At 52.6% G+C, this 25,100-nt stretch overlaps 1 protein-coding gene across 6 annotated transcripts in view; it reads left to right on the top strand.

Moving 5' to 3' along the window:
- The window catches only part of Slc38a10 (solute carrier family 38 member 10), a 45,753-nt gene that overhangs the window by 16,790 nt on the left and 3,863 nt on the right, over positions 1 to 25,100 (top strand). For 4 of the 6 annotated variants that reach the window (XM_021637372.2, XM_021637373.2, XM_060386272.1 and 1 more), the window contains 8 exons: positions 1,092 to 1,274; positions 5,201 to 5,312; positions 5,891 to 5,997; positions 16,970 to 17,129; positions 22,143 to 22,310; positions 22,608 to 23,075; positions 23,593 to 23,697; positions 24,803 to 24,826. In XM_021637372.2, the coding sequence (XP_021493047.1) occupies positions 1,092 to 1,274; positions 5,201 to 5,312; positions 5,891 to 5,997; positions 16,970 to 17,129; positions 22,143 to 22,310; positions 22,608 to 23,075; positions 23,593 to 23,697; positions 24,803 to 24,826 (1,327 nt within the window). The remainder of the gene's footprint in view (positions 1 to 1,091; positions 1,275 to 5,200; positions 5,313 to 5,890; positions 5,998 to 16,969; positions 17,130 to 22,142; positions 22,311 to 22,607; positions 23,076 to 23,592; positions 23,698 to 24,802; positions 24,827 to 25,100) is intronic. The other 2 variants (XM_021637375.2, XM_021637374.2) reach the window with 1 other exon arrangement.

Raw genomic sequence — 25,100 nt, forward strand, 5'->3', positions numbered from 1 at the left:
CGTTAGAAAGAAATCAGGGTGCACGGGATACCAGTGTGAGAGAATACCCCAAAACACAAACATCATGAACATTTTCAGTAGTCCCTCCACCCCCCCCCCAAAAAAAAAAGGTTTTCTCCGTGTTGCCCTGGCTGCCCTAGAACTCACTCTGTAGACCAGGCTGACCTCAAACTCAAGAGATCCACCTGTCTCTGCCTCCTGAGATCAAAGGTGTGCACCATCACCACCCAGCTTTTTGTTAATATACTTAACAGTTTGTCTGTCTGTCTGTCTGCTTGTTTGTTTGAGACTGGGTCTCACTGTGTAATTTAAGCTGGCCTGAGGCTCATTATGTCGCTTTGGCCTTGAACTCAGGATCCTACTTTCTCTTCCCAAGAGCTGGGATCACACCACACCTGGCTGCTGTGTCTAGATGAGAATGTAGAGCTGGGTAGGCAGCCTGGTTGGTAGAGGGCGTGCTATGCATCCGTGACCCATAGGTTCGATCCCCAGAACCACAGAGGGGATGCTGTGTGAGATGAGGACTGCATGTGCTTGGGTGCGGCCCAGCTCCTGTGGCCGAAGTCTGCGTGGCCATCGGAGCGTCTCCCGGCCCTGGCTCTTCTTCCTTCTTTCGTCCTCTGAACCCCACAGCTCCTTGACTGGTTTTGTTTTTTTGAGGCAGAGTCTCACTGTATAGCCCAGGTTGGCCTGGCGCTCTCTCCATCCTCCTGTTTATGCCTCCTGAAGGCTGAGATTACAGGCCTGCACCCCCCTCCTGACTGAGTTTGAACCAGAAAAGAGTGGCTCCTCTAGAGAAGGCACTCTAGGACCTTCCTTTTCATTTCTGTCTCATTGGTGGTTCTGTTAAAGCTGCACTGATGTACGTGGCCACAGTCCACCTCGCAAGAGCCTCACGGCTGAGGAGCTGAGTGCTTTTGTTCCGGCCTTGGAGGGTGGATCTTATGGCAGCTTCTTTGGGGAGGTCGTCTGAGGCCATTAGGTGACAAAGACAGGCAGGCAGTAGACAGGTGGGTGGGTGGGCATGGAGAGTGATAGGTGTTGGACTGGCAGAGACAGAGCTGGCCACATTCTCATTTCTCCTCCAATAGGTGGGGTTTTTTGGTTACGTCAGCTTCACAGATGCCACCGCAGGCAACGTCCTCATACACTTCCCCTCCAACCTGGTGACGGAGATGATCCGAGTGGGCTTCATGATGTCCGTGGCTGTGGGCTTCCCCATGATGATCCTTCCGTGCAGACAGGCCTTGAACACACTGCTTTTTGAACAGCAGGTACGGTCCTTTTATTCTCTTGGACTACCTCTGTGTCTCTATGACAGAGGTAGGTAGAGCGTTTCCTAATTAGAAGTAAAGAAGCTTTAAGTGTGTGTGTGTGTTTAAGTCAGAGAACAACTTTTAGAAGGTGGTTTTCTCCTTCTCTTGTGGGTCCAGAGGTTAAAGCCAGATTGTCAGGTGTGTGTGGCAGCTGCTTTAACCTGATGACCCATCTTGCTGGTCCAAGCAAACTTTTAAGTGGAATGAAGTCTTGGTTATTTTCAGGGGAGTCTGCTATGTTTTTCAGGCTGGCCTTGAACTCAGGATTCTCCTGCCTCTGCCCTCTGAGTGCTAGGATCATAGGTGTATATCACCATGCCCAGCTGAAATGAACTGGTGTTGTAGAACAGTGGTAATTAATAGTTGCTTTTAATCACATATCATTATTTCAGCAGTTAATTATTTTACCCATTACCCATATCAATAAAAGACACAGACACCTGTTAGGTTTTTAATGTGCCTTAAACTCTGGGGCTAGGCAGAAACTACTCTCCTAAGCTATCTTTTACCTCCCAACCCTACATCCCATGCCAATTGCTCTAATAATTCCTGGAAGAAGTAGGAATTATTCCTACTTCCCATCCAGTATCCCATAAATATGGGCACATGTTTCTCATCTGGGCTGTTTCTCTCCACCAATCCTCAGAGAGGGCGTCTCCTGGCGGTGTGCTATTTGTTCATGCTAATCCTGGCTCTCTGTCTTCTCTCTACCATCTCCTGTTGCTGCCTTTCCTTGATCCTCCTGTCCTCCAAGCCCTTGAACCTTGGCCTGGTTTCTTCATGTCTGCCTGCCCAGGTGCAGGCATTTCTCCAGTCATTCAGGGATAGTTTGGAGGTAAGGTCGCACAGTGTCATTTCTAGTGCCCGCAGTCTGCTCTGAAAGGTAGCAAGCGGACCCTGGGAGCAAAAGAAACAACAATCAAATACAAAGCACAGCCCATGCTGTAACACACGGGGTGTCATCATTGTCTCTATGTAATTGAAATTTTTAGTTAGTGATGGTGGTGGGCTTACATGCCTTGGTATGGGAATAGAGGTCAGAGGTTAGAGGGACCCAGATCTTTCCCTTCACCGTGTGGATTCTGGGGGTCAAATTCAGGTTGGTAGGCTTGTTGGCAAGTGGCTTTCCTGTTGAACCCTTGTTAGCCCTGCCAGGAAGTTTTTAATAAAGATCTATCCATCCTTTGCTCCTTCCTTCCTTCGTTCCATCCTTCCTTCGTTCCTTCATTCTTTTGTTCCTTCCTTCCTTCATTGCTAGAGGTTGACTCTCACATGTGCTGAAGTGTACCCAGTGCTCTTGAGCTATACTTGAAGCGCCCTGACCAGGCATGGTTTGAATTAACCTTGGTAAAAAGAACACAGGAGAAAGAGTGAGTGGCCGGTGGGCCATGCCAGCTGTGTAGGCAGCTCAGTTCATCTCTGGGATTTGCCAGCACTGATGTAGCAGTGGAGCTGGAGTGGCTCTGGAGAACCTTCTGGGGAGGCTGTGGCAGGGACCCAGAGTCATGGGATGGCCTTATGCTGCACTTCAGTGGGACTTCTGTGTAGTGTGTTGGTAGAGCCCTTGTATAGTGTGTGTGCGTGTGTGTGTGTGTATGTGAGCCCTTCATGAGACGCTTTCAAACACGGGCTCAGAGGCTCTTTGGTCCTTGCTTTCTGCTGCCATTGGGCTGCCTCTCATGCATCAGGCCTCTCCACCTCAGCTTTCCATGCTTGCTCACCTGGTTGCCTTTTCTGAGTCTGGCAAGGTAGCTCCAGTGGCTAGCTGTTTTCTGTGATGGCAGCTTTTGCTCCAGTGCCTGATGCCTGATCAGCCAGGCCTTCTGGTAACCAGAAATACAGGGTCACTCAAGCACTTAGGGTGAGGGAAGTGCTGGTGTTACCGTCATGTGTGCTGGTGCCTGCTTCTCCTTCTCATGGACTCTGCTGCCTGTGACAGAGGCCCAGGGTCAGGCTGAGTGCCTCTCACATGCTGTCTCTTGGCCTAACCTCTGCTGGTGGCTGCAAGCCCAGATGCTGTGGAAGGTGGTGTGTAGTACTTTGTCCCTGGGGGGCAAAGGTGAGACCAGCTCTGTGGCCATAGGTTCGCCCTGCTCATGTGGTTCATGCTGTACCGCCCTGCCTGTGGGTTGCTGAAACCATTTCTCACTGCTTAGTGTGACCTTGGTGTGTTTGTGCCTCGGGCTGGAACAGGGTCAGTGCTTTTTACATAGTGTCTCCCTTTTGCAAGGTTTTTTGTGTGTTTTTCTTTGTTATTTTGAATCAGTCTTACTATATAACCCTGGCTGGTCTGCACTAAGCTGGCTTTGAACTCACAGAGACCTGTCTGCCTCTGTGTCCCAAGTGCTAGTGTCCAGCTCTTTTGTAAAGTTAAACATCAATAATGGAACAAAAGGAAGTATTAAGAAAGTTCGCTGCTGACAGTGGTGGCTTATGTCTTTATCCCAGCACCTGGGAGGCAAAGGCAGGTAGATTGCTGTGAGTTCAAGGCCAGCCTGGTTTACAGAGTAAGTTAGGACAGCCAAGGCTACACAGAGAGATACTGTCTGGAAAAACCAAAATGGAAAAAAAAAAGACGAAAGGAAGTTCACGTGCTCTCCGCTCCTTCACCGTTTCATGCATGTGGCCACTTCCCCGTCTTTTGTCTGTTGACAGGGTTACTTTCCCTTCTCTTCCCTTCCCTTTGTTTCCATGGATTTACTGGGAAACCCACAGCATCTCTACTCGATGCCCATTCCCTTTTGTGGATGTCCTGTTGATGGCTTTTCTGCTTGCCCTTGGTATATCTGACTTCCTGTCAGCACTCTGGTTCCTGCTTCCTTCTGTAGAGAATTTCCTGGTCAGCTTCCAGTGTGCTATAGCTGGGATTCCTGGGTTCTGTACAAACTGTAACCCCTATTCAGCAAACGATTTCAGCTGCAGCCGCCTCAGTCTATCCTGCATTGCTGTCTCTCATGAAAATAGACTGCTTTGAAGTTCTAGTTCTGGAAGGCTCAGGTGTTCCTAGCTCAGGATGATGACTGTGGTCAGCGCTTCCTGTGTGTCAGTCCATGTGAGGATCAACAGCTTGATGGAGAGAAACTTCTGTTGTCAGAGGGGAAACAGAGGCACACTGTTCTGGCAGAGCCAGTATCAGGCAGGCTGTGTGGGACTCTCAGGCGTGTAGTTAAGGCCAGCACGTCTTCCTTGCTGCCACACCTCAATGAGTGTCCCCTGTGCCTGCTGCAGTGGGCGCAGGCTGTGCCACAGCAGATCCCCTTCTGCTTTCCTCCTTCCTGGACTTTGAAGTTGTCAAGTGTCCACTATGGATCTGTTGGGAATGATGGTAACAGTTTTGGGTGCACGTGTGCATGCATGGGTGCATGTGTGCTTGCGTGCTGTAGGCCTTCAGCATGTACTCTGCAGCTCCACACTGCGGAGCAGCCGGCCCACTCAGCAGGGCTGTCTGTGTGGAGTCTCTACTCTGCTGTTGGCTCCGTGTGTCTAACTCTGTCTGTCTGGAGTCTGCTCTGCTTTCTGCTCTGTGTGTCTAACTCTGTCTAGAGCCTCTATTCTGCTGTCTGCTCTGTGTGTCTAACTCTCTCTGGAGCAAAAATGAAAACGAGCGTAGTATTAACATTTCAACACAAAGTTGTGAGCCGTTCAGCCCAACCCTGGCATAAAGTACTCACGGCTTCCAGGCATTCTGTAGGCTTCCGTTAAAGCTGCTCAGCCAAATCTGATTATGCCAGATCTGATTATGCTGGAGCAGTCACCTGCCAGGTGAGCGCCCTCCTGGCCCCATGCACAGGTAGGCGCATTTGGCAGAGCTCTGGGCGGTGCTCCGCCACTGGAGAGTGGTCATTTCAAAACTGGTTCTTTTTGTTTTTGTTTTTTCCATGTAGCAAAAAGATGGGACCTTTGCTGCGGGAGGCTACATGCCCCCACTCCGGTTTAAGGTCCTCACCCTGTCGGTGGTGTTTGGAACCATGGTCGGTGGAGTCATGATCCCCAACGGTAAGGTCGGCAGCCCTGCTGTGGCTGGCCTGCGCCTCTCTTCTGCCGTTAGTTTCGGCCTGTTCATCTTGTTACACAGAGCAGCCAGGGATGTCCCTGGCCCAGGCTTAGCATTTAGCTAAGATTACACCCAAAGTCTCATGCTATTTTCTCTGCTTTCCTAAAAACTGTCTAGAAATTCAAGGTCGTATCCATTCCTCAGCAGAGTTGTAGCTGCTGTCATGAAACACAGGAGCAGTGGCATCAGCCAGGCAGCGCATTGTAGCTTTTTTCACATGTCTTAGGATAAGGCATTACGTCACTTGCCAGGTGATGTGGTGTATACTAGGCCGTGTGGAGCCAACATCTGATTTTGGTAGGAAACCCTCTGTGGTTTGCTGTTTAAAGGTGGTTGTCAGAATTTCCCAGGATGCTCTGCTCTAACAAAAGGAGGGTATGTAGAGGAGGAGGAAGGTGCAGGTGGTAGTGGAGACCCGTGGGTACAGCAAATGGCTGTCCACTGGCACCCAGGCAGCCTTATGGCCACCCTCTCCAGGTGAGCACACTCCCAGTCACCCCTCGCTGTCTGTTCTTTGCAGTGGAAACCATCCTTGGCCTCACAGGGGCGACGATGGGGAGCCTCATCTGCTTCATTTGCCCAGCTCTGATCTACAGGAAAGCTCACAAGAGTGCCCCGACAGCCCAGGTGAGTGTGGCCCTCCCCAGCATGTGCACCCTGCCCCCGCAAGAAGGTGAGTGTTGCCCACCACTGGCCTTGGCTGTGTCGGTAGTCGGGGAGAGGTGATGAGCGCAGTCTCCAACCTGGGGTCTTCAGACAGGTTCTGTCCACTCATTCTCAGTGTCTCACACAGGAAATACTTGGTCAAGGATTTGTGGGAGACAGGGGCCAAACAAGTGGCTCAGTCTCTGCCCCGTGTGCATCAGGGCTTTCCCCAGAGAGGACACTGTGCTTCCTACCTAAGTACAAGACACTGAAGCGTGTTCATCTATGGCGAGGATGTGCCCTCCACTAGATACTGCTCCCAGAGCATACCACTGCTGCGTTAGTGGGCTGTCCTAGCAAGGCGACGTATGTTTTTCTCTTGTTTTCTCGGTAGCGCAGCTTCAAGCATAGGTGTGTGGGCTGTTTCCGCATGCATGAGGGAGTGTATGGGGAGTGTTCCAGAGGTGAGACTCCTGCTCAGAGTGGGACTGTACCTTCGAGCCTGCTGTGCCTGTCACCATGTCTACGTTTTCATCTCCACTTTCTCTGGCTTCCACAGAGTGAGTGGAATGCCACTGATGTTCTTTCTCTGTGAACTGCCTGTGTTGGGCCTCCTTTTTAGGGAGCTGTTGAGTGTTTCCTTATTGATGGATACTGGTGGATTTTTAAGAAAAAGCGTGGGCTTGGACAGTGGCTCAGTGGGTAAGGCACTTACTTGTGCAAGTATGAGGCTTGGAGTTTGGATTTCCAGAACCCGTGTAAAAGCAGGGTGGGCATGGTGGCCAGCCATACTCAGCCCCTGGGAGGCAGAGACGGTATTCTGGGAGGAAGCTGGTTAGTTAGACTCATTGAATCAGAGTGTGCCAGGCCCAACGTGAGACCCTGCCTCAATAAAGTGGAGCATAAATGAAGACGCTATCTGGCAGCAACCTTGAGCCTCCGCATACACACATACATTACACCGAAAAAAGCACCATGTATATGCAGAAAAGCATAGTTCTTACCTACAGCCTGACATAGATTTGCAGTGATTCCAGCAAGAAACCATCCAAGGCACACTGAATATCCTGGCACCCCAAACTCCCTGTGCGCACCTCTCGTCATCTATCCCTGCACCTCAGAGGTGACTTGTCTCCTCTGGTGGCTCCAGCTTGATGCTGTAGTCTCATGATGCCAGTCCTGGTATTCAGTCACTTCAGGAGGATTTAGCCGGGCACTCGGTGAGTTGTAGGCTTTTGATTTCTTCTGTTTTCCGTCTGTCCGTCTATCCATCTATCTGTCTATCCATCTATCGATCGATCTGTTTCTGAGACAGGGTTTCTCTGTGTAGCTGTCCTGGAACTCACTCTGTAGACCAGCCTGGCCTTGAACTCAAGAGATCTGCCTGCTTCTGTCTCGATAGTGCTAGGATTAAAGGTGTGTGCCACCACTTGGCACTTTTTCTTTCTTGAGAGCATCTTCTTCCCCTTGATTACATTTATTTACTTGGTGTGTGTGTGTGTGCATGTGCTCTCACATGAGGGGGCAGGGCTTGTGGGTGTCACTCTCTTCCTCCAACCACCTGGCTTTCAGACTTGAACTTAGATGGTCAGGCTCTGCAGCCACCCTTAACCCTTAAACTTTTAAGATTATTATTAATTAGTTACTATGTCTGTCTGAATGGATCTAGTGTCCATGGGGACCAGAGGGTGACCCGTCCTGTGGAACTGGACTTGCAGACAGTTGTGGGCGCTGGGAACTGAACCCATGTGCCCTTAACCCACCGAGCTGCCCCGACGGCGCCATGTTCTAAATCAGGAGGAGCTCACTTCTTGGTCACTTTACCTGGCACGGGTGTCTCTTGGGGATAGAGTTCTGAATTTTACTTTGACCCAGTTTATTGACTTTTTCCCCCGTTGGTGCTTTTTTGGTTCTATTTAAGAAAAGTAAAATTGCCTGCCTGCCTCAAGTTCTAAAGCTCTGTTCTGGTGGCTTTTATCTTTCTTCCTCCTTGGGATCAACTTGAGTGAGGCAGGATCCTGTGGCTGGCTGGTTGATCCCCTCTGTCTCCTGCCTTGTCCCTGTCAGCTCCTGCCGTGAGGCCTGTGCCCACCGCTGTGCTGGTCCCTCCTGCACCGATTCTGCCTGCTTCACATGCTGGTTCCTTGTGCTTTTCCTCTGTGGGGAGGAGGGAGGCGCACTGCTCTGTTCCTCCTCAAGGTGCTCCTTCCCATTGGCGGTCTCCCCGCCTGACCAGCTCCTAGACTGGCCTTTCGGTTCTCCCAGAATACTGGCTGACACTTTGACTGGAGTTGCAGCAGGACTGGACTGAGGAGGTGACAGCATCCTTCAATTCACAGTATTTTCTTTCTGTTTCTAAGATCTGTTTTAAATTACGTGTGCGTATGTTGGTCATGTGTTTTAGCACAAGTGTTAGCAGAGGCCAGAGGCATTGTCTCCCCTGGAAATTGTTGGGCTCTTTTGAGCTGTCTGAGGTGGGCGCTAGGAGTAGAGCTCAGGCCTCTAGGAGAGGGCATGTGCTCTCCACTGCTGAGTTGAGCTCCAGCTCCTCGAAGTATTGCTGGTTCCCACTGACTTCTTTGGGCCACAGCCTCTTAGACTTTTCATCATGTGACAGATGCCTGTGGGAGCAACTTAGGAGGAGGGAAGGTTTACCCTGGCTCACAGTGTCAGAGGTTCGTTGGGCTGTGTTCCTCGCTCTGCCTTTAGGTGTGAGTAATAGTTGCTAGAATCATGGCAGTGTGTGTCACCTGTGGCACCCAGGAAGCAGCAAACGAGATGCAGGAACAGCGCCGCCCTCCCGATGTGTTACAGGGGTGCCGGCACCCCCATAATGCCAGTAGTGTCAGCGCATCAGAGAGGAGTGAGCGAGCTGAGCATCAGACTCCTGACTGTGGATGCGTGTGACCCGCTGCCTCACGCTCCTGCCATCAAGCCCTCCGACTCGATGGACTGTGCTCAGCTGGAGCCTGGGTGAAGCCTGTCCTTAAGCCACTTTTGTCTGGTGCTTTGTGACAGGAAGAGCAGCAAGCAGCCTCTTGGTGTTCCTTCTCCTGATAATCTGAGGTGCAGGGAGGGCATTAAGGGGGAGTGTGGTTGGTGTGCAGGGGCATGCTTGCAGTGGGGATTGTGGTAGCTGCCTGCTACCTTTCAAGGTTGATGGCTACTGGTGTACCCACTGATTTAGGCAAGAATTTCCATTTCCATTTGTTTTGTTTTTTTTTTTTTTAATACAGAGTTTCTCTGGCTGTCCTACAACTCACTCTGTAGACCAGGCTGGCCTCGAACTCAGTGATTTGCCTGCCTTCGTCTCCCAAGTGCTAGGGTTAAAGGTTTTAATCCAATAGCCCATCTGTATTTTTGTTGTCTGGGGCAGGGTTTCTCTGTGTAGAGTTGGCTGTCCTGTACTCCCTGTGTAGACCAGGCTGCCTCTGCCTTCTGATTATAGGATTAAAGGCAGTTCCAGCCACACCAGCCATTACTTACTAATGTGTCGGGTGAGGTGGAAGTGTGTGTGTGTGTGTGGGTACTGTGCTTGCTTGTGTGTATGGGGGCAAAGGTGGAGTTCTGGCATCTTCTCTGTTTCTCTACCATGTTTTCCTCTCACTGAACCTAGACCCCGCATGGTTGCTGGGGCTTTAAACTCAGGTCCTCATGGTTGTGCAGCAGACTCCCCCGAAGCCCCTCGACGTGACTGTTGTGGCCGTTACACCGCAGTTTCTCACAACGGCACAACTGCACAGCTTTTGGGTTCAACAGGGTGTGACACTCATACACATTCCGTGGAAGCTGCACTTGGAGCAAGCAGTTACCTTCTATGGGCAGTGATGTGTAGTGAGCAGTGATGTCAATCTGCAGCTCCCTTCCAGCCACTGTCAGAGAAGTTAGTGATGCTCTGGACTCAGGATGGCAGCTGGGCGGTGGTGGCACATACCTTCAGGACCAGTGCTCAGGAGTGTCTCTGAGTTTGAGGCCAGCCTGGGCCACAGAATGAGTTCCAGGAGCTTAGGGATGACATGGTGGCTAATGTTGATTGTCACCTGCTCGTCTGTGGCCAGCTGAGAGACAGGTCTCCAGGCACAAGTATAGTGGGTTATTTAGATGTAGGGTATCTTCAACCAGATGCTCATTCTAGTAGTGGCCAGGACCATCCTGTTCTTGGGTCCTGGGCTTCATAGAACAAAGAAAGGGAGCCAGGCAGGAACATCAATCAGTCTCCCTCTACTTCCTGCCCCAGCGTGTGGTGACCAGCTGCCTCAAGCTCTTGCCGCCACACCGCCTTGTTTCGGTGGCCTGCGTCCTGGAGCTGTGCGCCAAGATAGGCCTCTTCTCCCTTAAGTTGCTGCAGTCTACCCGCAGCAGAAAGGACGCTCCGGCAGAGGTTCAGCCCACGTGCATTAGCTGTGATTTCCCACTTTCGGGAGTTTCGTGTTATGTTGGGTTTATCCAAGTTGGTCTCTGCTATAAATCTGGGAGCGCTCCCTCCCTTCTGATTCATGTTCTGCTTTTGGTCCTTAGTTTCTGTGGTTTAGTCCTGTCTCCTGGCAGGCTTAGTACTTCTCGGTCATTGTGTTGAAGAAGCTGCAGAGGTTCTGAGGTGTGACCTCCTGGTGTGCCCTGTGACATGATGTGTAAACCTGCATGTAGTGGGCCCTCATTCCTAGGATCTCGTGTAAATATTGTCAGCCCTCGTGTTGTTGACTCTCACTTAGCTTTCGTCTTGGCAGCTGCTCTTCCCTGCATGCTCTCCTCCCTGCTGGCTTACTCCTCAGGAGGGCGGCGCACACAGGGCCAGTACACTTCTGTGGAGTTTTGTCTCTTCAGGCGGTGGCCGCTGGAGCCCATGCTCCAGGTCTCAGCTGTGAGTCATGGAGGAGTCTAGACTGTGGACTGTTACCTGGCTCAGCTGAGTGTCCTGGGCAGCAAGTTCGCCCCCCTGAGCGCCTGTGTTCCCGGGAGATGTTTGCTTGTGTCTGCACCTGGCTGGCCTTAGTGTTCTCATCTAGCTTTGGACTGAAGTGGGCTAGCACTGCCACACCAGCTGCTCTGCTGTAGCAAGACCAGCAGTTGGGTGATGTGACTAGGGGGGTTAACCCTTTGTCTGGCAGACTGCAGACCATTTTCTTAGGCTGTCAAGTTCTAGCTTTTAACCTCTCAGATGTTCTGGGGAACGTGGGGTGGAGGGCCTTCTAGTTAGAAAGACTTCCCGGGGCTGGAGGATTGGCCCAGCAGGCCAGAGGCTTTGTGGCTCTCAAAAGGGCCTGGCACCTGCGTGGTGATTCACAGCCATCCATGATCCCTGACCTCAGAGGGCGCGAGGCGTGTACATGGTGTACACGTGTGAAGGCAAAGCCCTCACACACATGAAATAAAATGTAAAAATATAAAAATTAAAGGAAGGGAGATGTTCTCGGGTTGGGGAGTTAGTTCAGGGGTCAAGATTCTTCCAGAGAACCGGAGTCTCAGCACCCGCATGGCAGCTCACAGAAAGATCTTTACATCATAGAGTAAATTCTTGGGTGTTTTAGTTTCTATGGGACTTAATTAGTTAGCTGGTTGGTCTCTTTTTTCATGCTGTTTTCATTACTGTGGCAACACAGCAGTTGCTCCATTGGCTTTTTATTTTCTGGCTTTTGGGACAGGGTCTTGTAGATCCCAGGCTGGCCTTGAACCCTCCATGTAGCCAAAGATCAGATCTGCCTGCCTCTGTGTCCTAGTAGTGCACCATCATGCCTGGTTCACGTAGTGCTAGAGAGTGAGCCCAAGCTTCCTGCCCTCTAGACCAGGTCTCTGCCAACTGAGCCGCACCCCTAGCCCCACCTCCTACATTTGACTTGTGATTCATTGTCTAACCTGGCTGCCTGCCTTCCTGCCTTCCTTTCTTTTTTTTTTCGTTTTTTTGAGACAGGGTTTCTCTGTGTAACAGCCCTGCCTGTCCTGCAACTCACTTTGTAGACCAGAGTGGCCTCAAATTCACAGAGATCCGCCTGCTTCTGCCTTCTGAGTGCTGGGAGAAAGGTCTTTGACTCATGCCTGGCTTTCTAACTCTAAACTCTCCTCCTTCTCCATTGTTCTCATTAATAATGCTCTGGTTGTTGTTTGATTTGTTTTATGAATGAAATTTGAATCAACTAAGAAATCTTAAGTCTCCCTTTTGTCTTTGTTGGAACTCATTTCTGCTGCAGATGAATTTAAGAAGAATATGTATGTATAGCAGCACAATATGAGCTTCCTGTTCAGCAGGTGGCCGTGGCTTTGGTGACTCAGCTGTCCCCTCAGGTCTGTCTGGCACTTAAGGGATCTGTTTTGTTGGCATGCTGACTATAGCTGTCTTTGTGCAGGGAAGCTGCGGATCTCCTGTAGTCGTTTTTTCTTCTTCACCTCACTGAGCCCTCCCTGGATCTCTTGGTTCCCTTCCTTCTTTCCCATCACTGTTTCTTTTGTCTGTGGATGTCCTTGTGTGCCTGTTGTCATGGTGCCTGTGGGGGGAGGGGGCAGTTTGGTGTTGTCCTTACTCAGAGGCTGGGACTGCCTCTGTTCACGTGTAGGAATGAGCAGACATGGCCACAGTTTATATCATAAACACACACCGCATCGTGCCAAGGCGTGGTCTGCACTGCTTACTTATGTTTCGGAGGGCCTTGAATGTTTGAACTCCTTTCTGACTGAGGTAGGAAGATGCTGTAGTTCTGCTGTGAACACACTGGCCTCTGCTGTTCTCAAACAGGCCATCCATCTGGCCAATGAGGGCATGTTGTAGCTTTTGTACTGTGTAAAACAATCCGGGCATGTGGCTGGCTCTGAGACCCTGTTGGGAACTAGGCCCTATCCCAGGAGCCCTAGCTGCTCCTGCAGGAGGGAGGAGCACACATCCTCAGCTTAGCCTTTGGCTAAGACCAGTGCTTGTTCTCTGCTCAGGGACCTCCCGAAGAGCCAGAAAGAAGTCCGTGCTGCTGGGCAGCTGCTGTGAAGGTGCATGAAGGAAGAATACTTAGAAAGCATGACAGGGGCCCTATCGGACAATGACGAAGACCTTCACCCAGGACTTGATTTTTGTCTTATCTGAGGCTGGAGGCCTTGATGGTGGCCATTTGAGGCTTTCCTCCCATGAAACCAGCAGGGGGCGCTGGAGCCTCAGGGACGTTTATAAGAGGTGTAGATTCCTCTAGCAAAAAAGGCCCTGCTAGCTAGCCCCTTAGAGGAAGCAAGTGTGAGTGCTGCACACCTGCACACGTCGCAGCGAGCTGTCAGCAGGTCAGCTTCTGCCCTGTAGCATGCCAGAGTGAGGCTGCCTGAGGCTGGGGACCTAGTTCCCCACACTGTTGGCACCAGCTCCTTCATCAAGGTGCTTTGCTGGAGAGTGGCGGGAGCCTGGCCTTGGGGGTATGTTCTGTCTCTGAAATTCAAGTGTGTGGACTGTTCTGTCCAGAACAGAAAGGAGCATTCTCTGCCCAGTTCTGGGGCTCTGCCATGTCAGGAGTCAGAGCCCCTGCATGAAGCTGTAGTCTTGGGTAGCTCCTTTAGGGGACGGTGGGGCTTTTGGAAGCTTGTGGACTGTAGCCTGGGTCAGACCTCTGTATTTCTCAAGCCTGAGCTGAACTGTAGGGGTGGATTTGCGGCTCTTCTGGCTGGCTCTGGACTACATTAAGGTGGATCGATGCCAGAATTGCAGTCAGCAGGGTGCTCTGAAATCAGATGTCTGGCACACCGGATCCTGCTTATCGACCAAGATCCGCGCTTCAAAAGCGAGTCTTCCGCTGCAGGAAGTTGTGGCACAGTGCTGGGAGCTAGGCTCACTCTGAAGCTGGGCTGGTCTTCTCCCTGGGCCTGAGGCTGCTCAGGCAGGGCTGGCTGCCCCTCCCTGACTTTCTATCCTTCCTTGCAGTTGACTGTTAGAAGACAGGGCTGGATTCACTTGCCCAGAACGCCAAAGGAGCTGTTGTGTTAACACTGATTGCGCTTGGTCAGCAGTCAGGAAATACCGACTCCCAGGCCAGTACAGCTCAGGGAGACTCTGAGACCCCTGGCTTCCCACACTTCTGAGGAAGTGTGTTTCTGTTTGTTTGCATTCACCAACAGACGCCTCACGCGTATGGTCAGTAGCACCGAGTGCTGTCAGGGTCTTGTGTTCTGGCTTTGGCAATCGTGTCACCAAGAGCTTCAGTAGTTACCTGCTTGACGCTAGGTGTGCTCGCTCCTCAGGCCATTCACCACAGGCCGGAGAACAGTCAGAGGCCTCTAGCCTTGTTCCCGTGACTCCCTCAGACTGAGCAGGTCTGGAGCGCTCACCCTGGCTCTTGCTCTGTTTCAGGAGAGGGCAGGTGCATGGCTGTAGGCGAGGCAGGCCTGGCCAGCAGTTGCATAGACGGAGGCCAGTGCCCACAGAGCCCGCAGCTGTGAGGCATGCTGAGGGTGAACAGAGGTCAGCAGAGGCCACGTGTGTCAGCAGACATCCATGCAGCGTGCAGAGGCCGTTTCCCTGGCCTCCAGCAGTGATTTGATTTTGTATCCTGCTGGCCTGTGCCCTGTGCAACAGGAGCCAGCATGTTATCAGAGTGGGGACTACGGTGCCCACCCCTGGCTTGTATTGGGAGTTTTTCAGGGAGCTTCTCTCCCAGCATCGGTGGGACTAACATTTTTTTTGTTTTTTGGGGGGGACGGGGGTGATTTTTGTTGTTAAATTAAAAAAAAAACTGAAGGTTGAAACAAGTCATTTAAAGTCATGGATGAAATGTTGCCTTTCCTTGTTAGTCTTGATGGAATTAGTATAAGATAGTCCCCACTGCAAATCATAGACATGAAATGACTGACAAATACCTTTATCTTTGGTCTAAAGCATTCAGGAGACCCTACTTCACTGGGTCCACAGGGGACAGAACACCAGGGCCTATCAAAGCGCCCTGGGCTCTGTTCTCATCAGGAAACTGACTCCACGATGAAGCAGCGGCCCTTTGCCCTCTGCCTCACTCACTGTTCTCTTCAAGGCCTTGCCTTTCTAGCTGGTGGGTGGGAAGTGCGTTTAGGGAGAAACATTTTTCTTGTGGCTTCTGCAAAAGGTCATTTCTGTCATCAGCTGCAGAAACACAGAATGTTGGGCTTGGGAGGTGGAGCTCGTTGAGCCTGGGAGGCCAACTTTGCTTCCCCAGGTGTCACTCTGAGAAGGGCATTCTGGGCCCAGACCACGATGTGAATCCCTGTCGAGGCTCCTTCCATCTGGATCCTTTGACCTTTGTGTCCAGAGCCTGGTTTCTGTTCTGTATCAGGCTTGTGCTAGGGGACAGGGCCCCTGAAAACAGAGGGACAGCCTAGGATAGGCCATGAAGGCACAGCAGGGGTCACCAGGGGTCTAGAGAGTTCCTAGAGTTCACCTACTGTGGCAGCCTCAGCCATCCGTTGTGCCAGCTTTCACCATCGGCTCCCTGGGGAGCTGATGCCCCCGGAGGCTGTGGTCATGCCTGTTATGTTATGCTGAGAATACTGCTTGTCACCAATAAGCATTGATCCCTGAATCTTTCTTCTTCACGAGGAGGGTTGTAGCTGAATTTCAGGAAGCAGGGCCTCCACAGAGCTGAAGAAAAGAGTTCAGGGCCGGGGCCAGGGGCTCTGAACCCCTGACGACTGGAATGTAGGTGCTGACTAAAGGGGACACAGGTTAAGACAGTGTCCCCACATATACTTTGTCACATTGGCCAGCCACAGCTCCTGCCAGAAGGTCGGAGGCACACATTCATGGGACACTCTGGGCTCCAGCCAGCATAGTGCCAGGGTGTCTGGCCACAGATGGGCTTTTCCTAAAACTTACGAGTCAGTTGGTTCTTCCTCCCCGTGGAGATCTGTATTCTGTGATTGCACTGGATCTGGGAACATGTCTCAGCTCTTTGGTGCTGATTTTTTAGTTTATTTTTTAAAAGTCTGTCTGGGCTGGAGAGGTGGTTCAGTGGTTACAAACACTTGCTGCTCTTGGAGAGGACCCAGGTCCCATTCCCTGGTGGCTCATAACTGCTTGTAACTTCAGTTCCAGAGGTATCTGGCACCTTCTTTTGTCTTCTACAGGCACCAGGCATACACATAGTACATATACGTGTAGACACACATACATGACAAATAAATCTTCAAGACTCAGGAGGCCATTCAGAAAAACTTTTTAAGTTTTGGCTCTGAGACATCAAGGCAGGGAACCAGTGAGGGTCCTCTGGTAAGGAAGAGGCCGCTTTGCTGGTTCCTCCTGCAGAACTGTGGGAGTAGGAGCTACTGCCCCTCAGGAAGCCTGAGGAGGCCAGACCAAGGCAGAAACGGCAGTTGTACCGGGAGCATCCAGACACACAGAGGAGGTAGTTCAGCAGGCTTGTGGGTGGCGTGATGAAAGGTTTGTAGTGCCACAGAGTTCAGCATCAGTCCAGGGCCCTGCAGGTTTGGAAGAGCCCCAGGAAAGTCAGCAGCGCAGTACATGTGGCTCTGGGGTACCGATGGTCACTCCCGCCTCAGATGGGAGGAGAGGCACTGTATTTCTGCTTAGCCTGGCAGGGTAACCCACCTTGCCAGGTCAGATGTTCCCGGCTGTTACTTGGGGTGGATTGTGGGTACTGTGAGGGCGGGCTGTCCGGCCCGTGTGGTCCACAGGCCCTGCACAGGCCCTGCACAGGCCCACTCTTTGGGGTCTGTGGGAGCACGCGCCCAGTGAGCGATATGCACAAGCCACCCCTCTGAGCTGGTTAGTGCCCAGAGGCTCTTGCTTCTCTTGCCCCAGTGGTTGAGAAACTTGACCTCAGCCTGACCTTGTGGTACACAAGTAGTCCCAGCACTCGGGGCCTCTGGCAGGAAGATTATGAGTGTGAGGCAAACCTTGTGTCAGAAAAAGAGAGCCCTACTCCTAATGGGAACTTCAGAGACTCCATCGCTTCAGCTGGGGACAGGGGCTGTCATCAATCCTCCTGTCTTGGGGTCTTTGGTCTAGGTGGTACTCTGGGTCGGCCTGGGTATCCTGGTGGTCAGCACACTCACTACCCTGTCTGTGAGTGAAGAAGCACCTCTGGACTTGACCAAGCAAGACACTCATGGCGGCCGGCGAGGAGATGGCGAGGGCGGGATGAAGATGGAGGCAGCCCGGCTGTCAGGTATATGCACGGGCCCTGCCCCAAGTCCCCTGACCTTTCTTGGTGTGAGTGTCCACAGCATTACCTCAGGATCATGGGTCGTGCTTTCCAAGTAACCCCTCATTCCCGCCTCAAGGATTTTGGACCTGTGTTGATAGCTTCTGTCTTGTGAGTGATGAAGCTACTGGGAGGTTCTAGGCTTGGGTCCTCCCGCTCCATTCCATGAAGGTATGCTCTCTGAGTGGAGGCTGGCCGGTGTGCTGCCAACTCTGTGCAGGTGACATGGGGGGTGTCACAGTGCCGGCCTGCTCTCCTGTCTCCATGACTGGCTGCTGTGAACACTGAAAGGTACGTATGCTTATGGATGTTGCCCACGTCTGTTTCAAGAATGTGAAACGGAGCCAGTTTTCCCCTTGACAAAGCCAGCTAGTGTATCTTGGCTTTGTTTGCTGTCCGATGTTTTTCACTCTTGCGGGAATTACTGGCCACACGTCTTCACACCATAGTGGGAGTCTTGGTGTTGGTGCCCTGTCTCCCCCATCTGTGGCCATGCCACAGGGGTATAGGACCGTGCTTTCAGAGTTACTTTCTGTGTGTCTGTTTAGTTTTACGGCTGATGTACGCCAGGCCTTACCAGGCAGAGGCGGTAACAGCAACACACGGCCCCATGCCTGCCGGGTAGCTCTGAGTGGCAGCAGGGAAGGGTGTCATAGTGGGTACTGTCTTGGAATACAAACAGTAATCCCTGGCTGCTTTCTCTGGCAGTGGTAGGTGTTCTGCATTACAGTAAAAGTCGGTGAGGTTTGGGGGCCAGATTTATGAACCGTCTGTCTCGCTTCGGCTTTGGAGAGACTTGGGTCGGGAGAGCCCGTCCTCTGTGGCAGGTTTCAGGCCATTGTGGAGGTGCTGGCTAGTGTGCTCAGAGAGGACGTCTGTAGTGTACAGAAGGTCCCTCCTATTGGAGGCTGCTCAGCTCTTAGCACCACTGAGACAGAGACCCTTGGCTTTCTGTCATCTCTGTTGGGCTCCTCATCCAGTGCCATCGCCTTGGTAGCTGCTCCAAGGTGCTCTCCTGGGCCACCCTCTTCATTCATCCCCAAGCTTGGAGGAGCTGTGTATGCTCTCATATGTCTTCTTGGATTGGCAAAGGCAGAGAAGAGGCTTCCTGTCCTAGCTCTCAGGAATCAAGAGGCTAGGAAGACAACAAAGTCATTGGGGGACCCTGGTGGATAGTTGGGGTCTCAGGGTGAAGGTGGGATGTTGAGAAGCTACAGGGTGCCATGTGTGTGGCAGTAGATTTGGCACTTTGGACTAGGAAGGAGTTTGCCTGAGGTGCGCACCCTAGCTAGTGGAAAGTCCCTTCCGGAAGAGCCAGTCTGTTCTCTGCCTAGTGTCAGCCACTGCCAAAGACGCTAGGCAGAGAGTGGTGTTGACGTGGGAATGATGGCATGAAAAGGAAGGGCTGTGTGGTGAGGGTGCATCCTGGTGAGCTACAAGCTGGACGTGGTCCCTTGTGGGTAGCGAGGAGATGATGGCTCTGTGTACTTTGAGGTCACCCCAGCAGAGCCTCGTGCAGCTCGTCTCAGGGTCCGAGTGTCTCCTTAGCCCACACCCAGGCCCCTGTGGCTGTCCTGTGCAGCGTTTAGTCCTAGCCAGCAACTGCGTCCATCTCTATGCATGTACAGGCCACCCACTCACTCACCTGTGCCTGAGGCACCACCTGGTTTCCACTTCTTCACGAGGCTCTAACAACACACACGTCCTCTCAGAACATGACACGCCGTCAGTGTTTAGCTAGTTGTATCTCTAGCCACCCAGCCTCCCACCTAATTGAGGGCTTGCCTCATTTGGGCGGGCTGAGACTAAGGGCCTTCTGACCGCCCTGTCAGCTGTACATTCCAATAAACATGGGTGCGAGAGCCTTGTTTATTGGTCTCTTTGATGTTGTAGGCTCACCCAGCGTGTGCTGTGACTCCGTTGTACACTCACATGGCACACCTGACCATCAGGTGCAGCCCGGGGCCCTGTGGTTGGCCTCAGGGGCCTTTCCTGAGCCTGGCTCAGTCCCTGAGAAAGCTCAAGAAGACAATTACCCTTTGAAAGAGTCTGATTAGGCCGTTTATCTCCGTGCCCGATGCTCCCCTGGTCGGTCTTGGGGACGATGTGGATTTGATAGTGTTCTGGCTCCTCCTCTGAACACTGTTGGGCCCTGCTGCTTTCTTTTCCTCCTCTTGCCCACACCTTGTGCACCATGAGGCCACACAGCTCAAGCCTGCCCCAGTCCCCTTTCTCCTGCAGTGTGGTGGGGCAGCACTGGCTGGTAGAAGTTAGGGGGACATACTGGGCAGCCACGGGGCCAGGCACAGGTGGCCTGGGTCCCAGTCAGACACACAGCTGTATCCTCTCTGTCTTTTTGTCATCACTCCCTCTGGGACCTTCATTGGTTTCTGCTGCTGCCTGCCTTAGCCACTCTTCCTGTGGAGGTGACACAGGCGCCAGCACCTTTGATAGTGTCAGGATTCATCCGGGACAGACCCTGCTGCCGAATGCTCCGCTTACTTGTCTGACTCCCTCCCTTCCTGACGGGGTCCTGTCATCTCTCCTTTGTGCCTCAGTGAGGTTTTAAAAGCTCTCTGTGTCATGTGCTCCTTGCTCCTACTGTAACCTTGTTTAGTTTTACTGCTGCTGCGCCAGAGGATGGCAGTGACCTCATCTCGCTGGCTTTCCTTGAGGTGATGGTCCTTGCGGGACCTGCTGAATTGGAAGGGTTCCCCTTGGGTCACTGTTGGCTTCTGTCAAATCTGTGTGCACCAGGGCTATCGTGTACCCACTGCACATGCCAGTTTGAGGAGGAACCAAGAGTGAAGAACAAGGGAGCTTCCTTGCTGGTGCCAAGGCCTTACAAGGGTTGGTCCTGGTCATTAGCCCAGCCTTCCAGCTCTCGGGAGCTTATGGTGTGAGCCATGTTTAGAAAGGTGAGCTACAGAGCCATCCAGCTAAAGCCCAAAGATTGGGTTCTAAGTCAGACCTCAGCAAGTGACACTTTACTCACGGAATCCTGGAGAACAAAGGAGAAACTGGTCTTAGGAAAGCTCCCTGGAACAGGGGCTGGCTTTCAGAAATGTTAGCCATTTCTCTTGCTTCCTCAGGAAACCCGAGTTGCCGAGCCCTTAAAGATGGGGCTGTTCTTGCACCGCCAGGAGCCCATCCGGAGGACAGAGTGGACCTCTGGGTTGAGTGCCAGTGTCCAGGGGTAAATGTTCCCATCTCTACCGATAACAAGGCATCAGGGAGAATGGGAGAGGCCAGTGACCAGCTAGAGCTGTGCTGGGAGGTGGAGCCTGCTGTCCAGCCCCTAACTGCCTTCAAGCCTGGGGACAAGGGAGGAGAAAGACAAAGGGAGGGCTTACAGCTTATAGCAATTGTCTCCACTCACCAGGTCTCATGAGGCAGGCCTCAGGCTGTCTTCTTGCTGGGTAAAGGAGGAAAGTCCACTCTTGGTGGAGCTGCTCCCTGTGAGGCAGGCTGCTGTCTGTCCCTTAGGGAGGCCCTGCAGCAGGTGACCAGGTGTTTGTTACCTCCTTGGTCCACTCCTGTGCTGGGAGGGGCTGGGACCCTGCTGGAGTAAGGCAGCAAGTAGCTGCCTAGGAGGCCAAAACAAGGGCCCTTGCTGGCTTCCTAGTGTTTCCAGCAGTCCTGGTGACCACAGGAATAGCCTGGAGACTGTGTGAGTGGTCTGTGGTGGCCAGGGGCCCCATACCCGTTCAGTGAGTGCTGGCTTTTTTCCTTGAGGCCACACTAGGCCTTCACTTCTTGGTTGTCAATTGGCCTGTCACCATCACACTGTTTCCTGTTTCCACCTGTGGTTGCCTTGGAATTGGAAACAAATAGCATAGGGGTCCTAGAGGTGCCTGCTTTGAACGTTTATGTTTTGTTGTAGCTGAGGACATGGTCAGCATCCATTTCTAATGAAAGGTCTGTTTCCATCTTGGAGAGCCCATGTCCAGTGCTGGCCAGCAGCCATGAATTAATGAAAAGGCTAGAAGAGGTATCCTATCCCGTAGAACTGAGTTACAGTTGGTCGAGACCCGCTGTGTGGGTGGTAGGGACCAAACTGGACCCTCTGCAAAAGCAGCCAATGCTCATAACCACAGAGCCAGCTCTCCAGCCCCCAGTTCTGTTTTCTAAAGATGCTTTTTCCTGTACTTAGTTCTCCAGTTTCTCCTGTGATTGCCCAACACATAGGAAGTGGTTGTTTTGTTTTTGAGATAGGAACTCATGTAGCCCAGGCTGGTCTGAAACTGTAGCTTGAGAATGACCTTGAATTTACAATGTTCCTGCGTCCATTGTAGCGTGTGTGTGTGTGTGTGTGTGTGTGTGTGTGTGTGTGAAAGAGAGAGAGAGAGAGAGAGAGAGAGAGATCATCCATACCAGGATGATGCCACACCTGGCTTATGTTAGGCTGGCAGTGAACCCTGGCCAGGTCCTATACCAGATCCCCAGATCTCAAAAGTAGTCTTTTTCAATGAAGCCAGTTTTCTCCAGTTCTGTGACCCTACTGTGCTGTGGCTCCTGGCGAAGCATGAATCCTGAGCTCTTGTGGGCATGTAAAGAGCAGCTTTGGCAGCCTTTCCTTTTGTTCCAACCCTTGTGGTATAAATCTGCCCCACCAACAGCAAGAGGTTGGCAGGTGTGCCCAACCATAGCCTATGTATTCTTTTCCTTAAAGGCCTCTCAGCCTATGCCTTAGGGCAGAAGTTTGGTCCCTGCTGGGAGACGCTGGGGACATTGTCTGGTGTGCTTATGCTGCCCTCTGGTGGCTGTGGACAGGTGTTACATAGTGCCCTCTAACTACAGGTATACATTGAATTAGGACTTTTTTTTAAAATTATGAATGAAAAAAGTTTTCTGTGCTGCTTAGCTGATAATCATGATTGAACAGCACCTCCACTTTGCCGTTTGGTTTGATGTGTGGTCCTGGTCTTAGGAAGCCGACCCGGCCTGCACTGGGGGCTCACTGTGCTGTGCTTGCAGTCCAGGATCCCATTAAAGTTGCTGCTGAAGAGAGCCAGGAGAAGCTGAAGCCGCCAGAGGACAAAGAGGTGCTGGAGCAGGCCCAGATTAAGGGTCCAGTGGATGTGCCTGGAGGGGAAGCCCCCAAGGAGAAGCAGGAAGCCGCACAGCTAGATCGCCCAGGGCAAGGCAAGTGACTAAGTGGCTCCAGCTGCCCTGACATTGAAAGACTTAAGCAGCCTTGTGAAGGACTTGGTGCTTTTGCTCAGCCCAGACCTGTGCTCTGCCCTCCCCTTGGCCGAGACAGCTGCCTGCTGATGTTCCTCTTGCAGCAGGAATATTCTAGGACTCTTGTCAGTCCTCAGATAGCTGTGGAGGGACCTGAGGCAGTGGCCCAGGCCACACTGCCGAGAGCTGGAGGCCAGTTCAGCTCCCCAGTAAGGTAGAAAGGCCTGATGTCCTCAACCTGTCCTTGCATCCTTCCAGGCATTGCTGTCCCTGTGGGTGAGGCCCATCGCCATGAGCCTCCCATTCCTCATGACAAAGTAGTTGTGGATGAAGATCAAGACCAAGAAGGGCCGGAAGAGAAAAGGCCACCTCCCAGGCTCCCAGATGAAGGAGACCCTGGGGCCAGGGGCCAGGTGGCACTGCCTCCACCTGAGTCAGAGAGAGAGCAGCAGGAGCCTGAGAGGGGAGAGGAAAGGCAGAGACCTGAGCAGGCCCTGGCAGTGAGGGAAGCTGAGCATCCTCAGAAGGCTCCAGAAGCAAATGGCCAGCCACCTGTCCAGCCCAGGAAGGAAGATTCCGGACCAGGCAATGGGGATCTGCCTGCAGCCCCCGAGGCCGGGCTGCCTGGAAAGCACGCCGAGGTGGCAAATGACGGTGAGGAGGCTGCACGGAAGGCTGGAGGCAGCCCGTGGAAGCCCGTGCAGAGTGCCGTGGAGAGCAATGTTGGTGAGTCCTCAGGGTTTACTCCCTTGGCGGGTGCAGCACAAGTGGGTTGGTCCTTCCCAGTCCCCAGCTCTCTCATCCCAAGATTAGCATGCTAGTGTGGAAGCCCCTTCAGCAGCTGCTGGAGTGAAGAAGAGCCTGGTCGCTTGACAGCTTCTGTAGTATCTGTCACACAGTTGTCTGCCAGACCACTAAATGTCAGGTGCCATGCTGTTCTCGTGTGCCTGGGCGCACACAGGGGACAGTGCAGGAGCGCTTGACAGGTAACACATTGTTAGCGACCGTCCCAGAGCTGCTCAGGACGGGACTTGCATGGTAATTGGGGAAGGAGTTAACATTGGCCCACTGCCATCAGCCTTTGAGATGGTTAAATATTTTTATGACTTCCCTGGTAACCCTCAGGTTGAGTATAAACCGTGGGGGGCTAGCTGTGGAGTCATTTTAGGGAACATCTGCCGCCTCCTCACCCCACCCCCAACTTTTGACTTTCCAACAAAGCAGCTGACTCTCCCCTGTGCAGGTGGGAAGGCGGGCCTCCCTGTGCACAGGCCTGAGGCTGCAGAGCAGAGGGAGCAGCAGGAGGCCGAGCCACCCCCTGGAGACCAGGCCGGGAGCAAGCTGGAAGGTGAGGCTGGCCTGAGCCCCTCGGAAGGAGCCCTAGCCTGAGGTTGGGTGGTGTGGGTACTCCTGGGTCCCTCCTGCCTCCGTAATTTCTCTTCCTCGGTTTTTATGCCAAGGAAACACCTTCAGTGAGCCCATTGCTTTCCACCAGTGGCTTTCCTCTGGCATCTCTCTAGGATTGTTTTCTCTCCCCTTTTTGCCTTTAAAAGAAGTGTCACATGATCACATGGCTTTTAATTACTGTTTTAATTCCATCTTAAAGCGGGTGTGTTAAGATTTCCACCACTTAACAGCCGGGAAGGAGGCCTCAGTGCACAGGTGTGGAGACTTCATTTGAAGGCTATTCCTTAGGCGGGTCTGTCATCCAGTGGGGCTGTGACGGCATGGGATGGTCCCAGTATACTCTGTGCCCTGTGTCATGCCCAAGGTAAAGGCTCGCCCTGGCTCTTGACGGTTGCCATGGCTGACTTGCACTGAGTTCTCCAAACTCCATGTCCATTTTGACCACTTACCGTCGTCCCCGTGGTGTTTCTTTGGCAAGGGAGGCGGTGGTGGCCCTCCCAGGAGACCACAGTCCAGTTGTCTTTGGTAAACCCCCACCGGAAGTCTGACCCCTGGTTTTGTGTGGGAACAGATAGTGGTCTGCTTGGCTCTCCTGGATCAAACTCCCAGCCCTGGCCTTGTCCGGCTCTGAGCTGGGCCTGTCTTGGTGTTCATACCCCAACCCCAGGGGGTTTGAAAAGATCCAGAGTATGCTTCTCATCCCGAACTAAAGGTCAGACTTGAGCAGCCGCCCAGCGACTGCCACCGACGCGGGGGCTGCTCCAGGCTGACGGCCCTCGGGGCTGTTGCAGGCTGACGGCGCTGCCTGGAAGGCAGGACCCACAGGCCCTTCTGCTTGGCTGCAGCTCACAAGTTGCCTGGGAAACTTCCTCACACTTGGTATTTTTGTCTCTGGTTTTAGTCTGACTATAGTTGTTGGGTCCAGCTTCTGTAATCTGTCACCTAAACATGTTTGATTCTGTGATTGCTTTTTTCTTTGTGAAGAAGAGACTTTCATGGTTTCCTATTGTGCCTCTCTTCCATATGCCTCTCAATGGGACGGACAGCTGAGATTAAAAAGCTAGTAGCAGGTACGGCTCAGGGCTGGGATGCCAAGGAAGCATGTGTGTGGAGGCTCTGACAGCGGGAATGGCGCCTGGGTGCTGCACTCCGCTGTGAGGGCCCTGCATGAAGCTGTGTCAGTCCCGAGGAGTGGCACCCCTCCAGATAGAGCCCAGCCCCCCAAGGCGGGGTCTCTCACACTCCAGCTCCTCGTCCTCCTCAGGCCCTGTGGCCTGGTCCTCGGAGGGCCTTGACCTCAGAGGGATGGTGTCTATAGGAACCTAACCTGGAGCTGGAGACAGG

The sequence above is a fragment of the Meriones unguiculatus genome, chromosome 7 (genome assembly GCF_030254825.1).
Source record: "Meriones unguiculatus strain TT.TT164.6M chromosome 7, Bangor_MerUng_6.1, whole genome shotgun sequence".
Lineage (NCBI taxonomy): Eukaryota > Metazoa > Chordata > Mammalia > Rodentia > Muridae > Meriones > Meriones unguiculatus.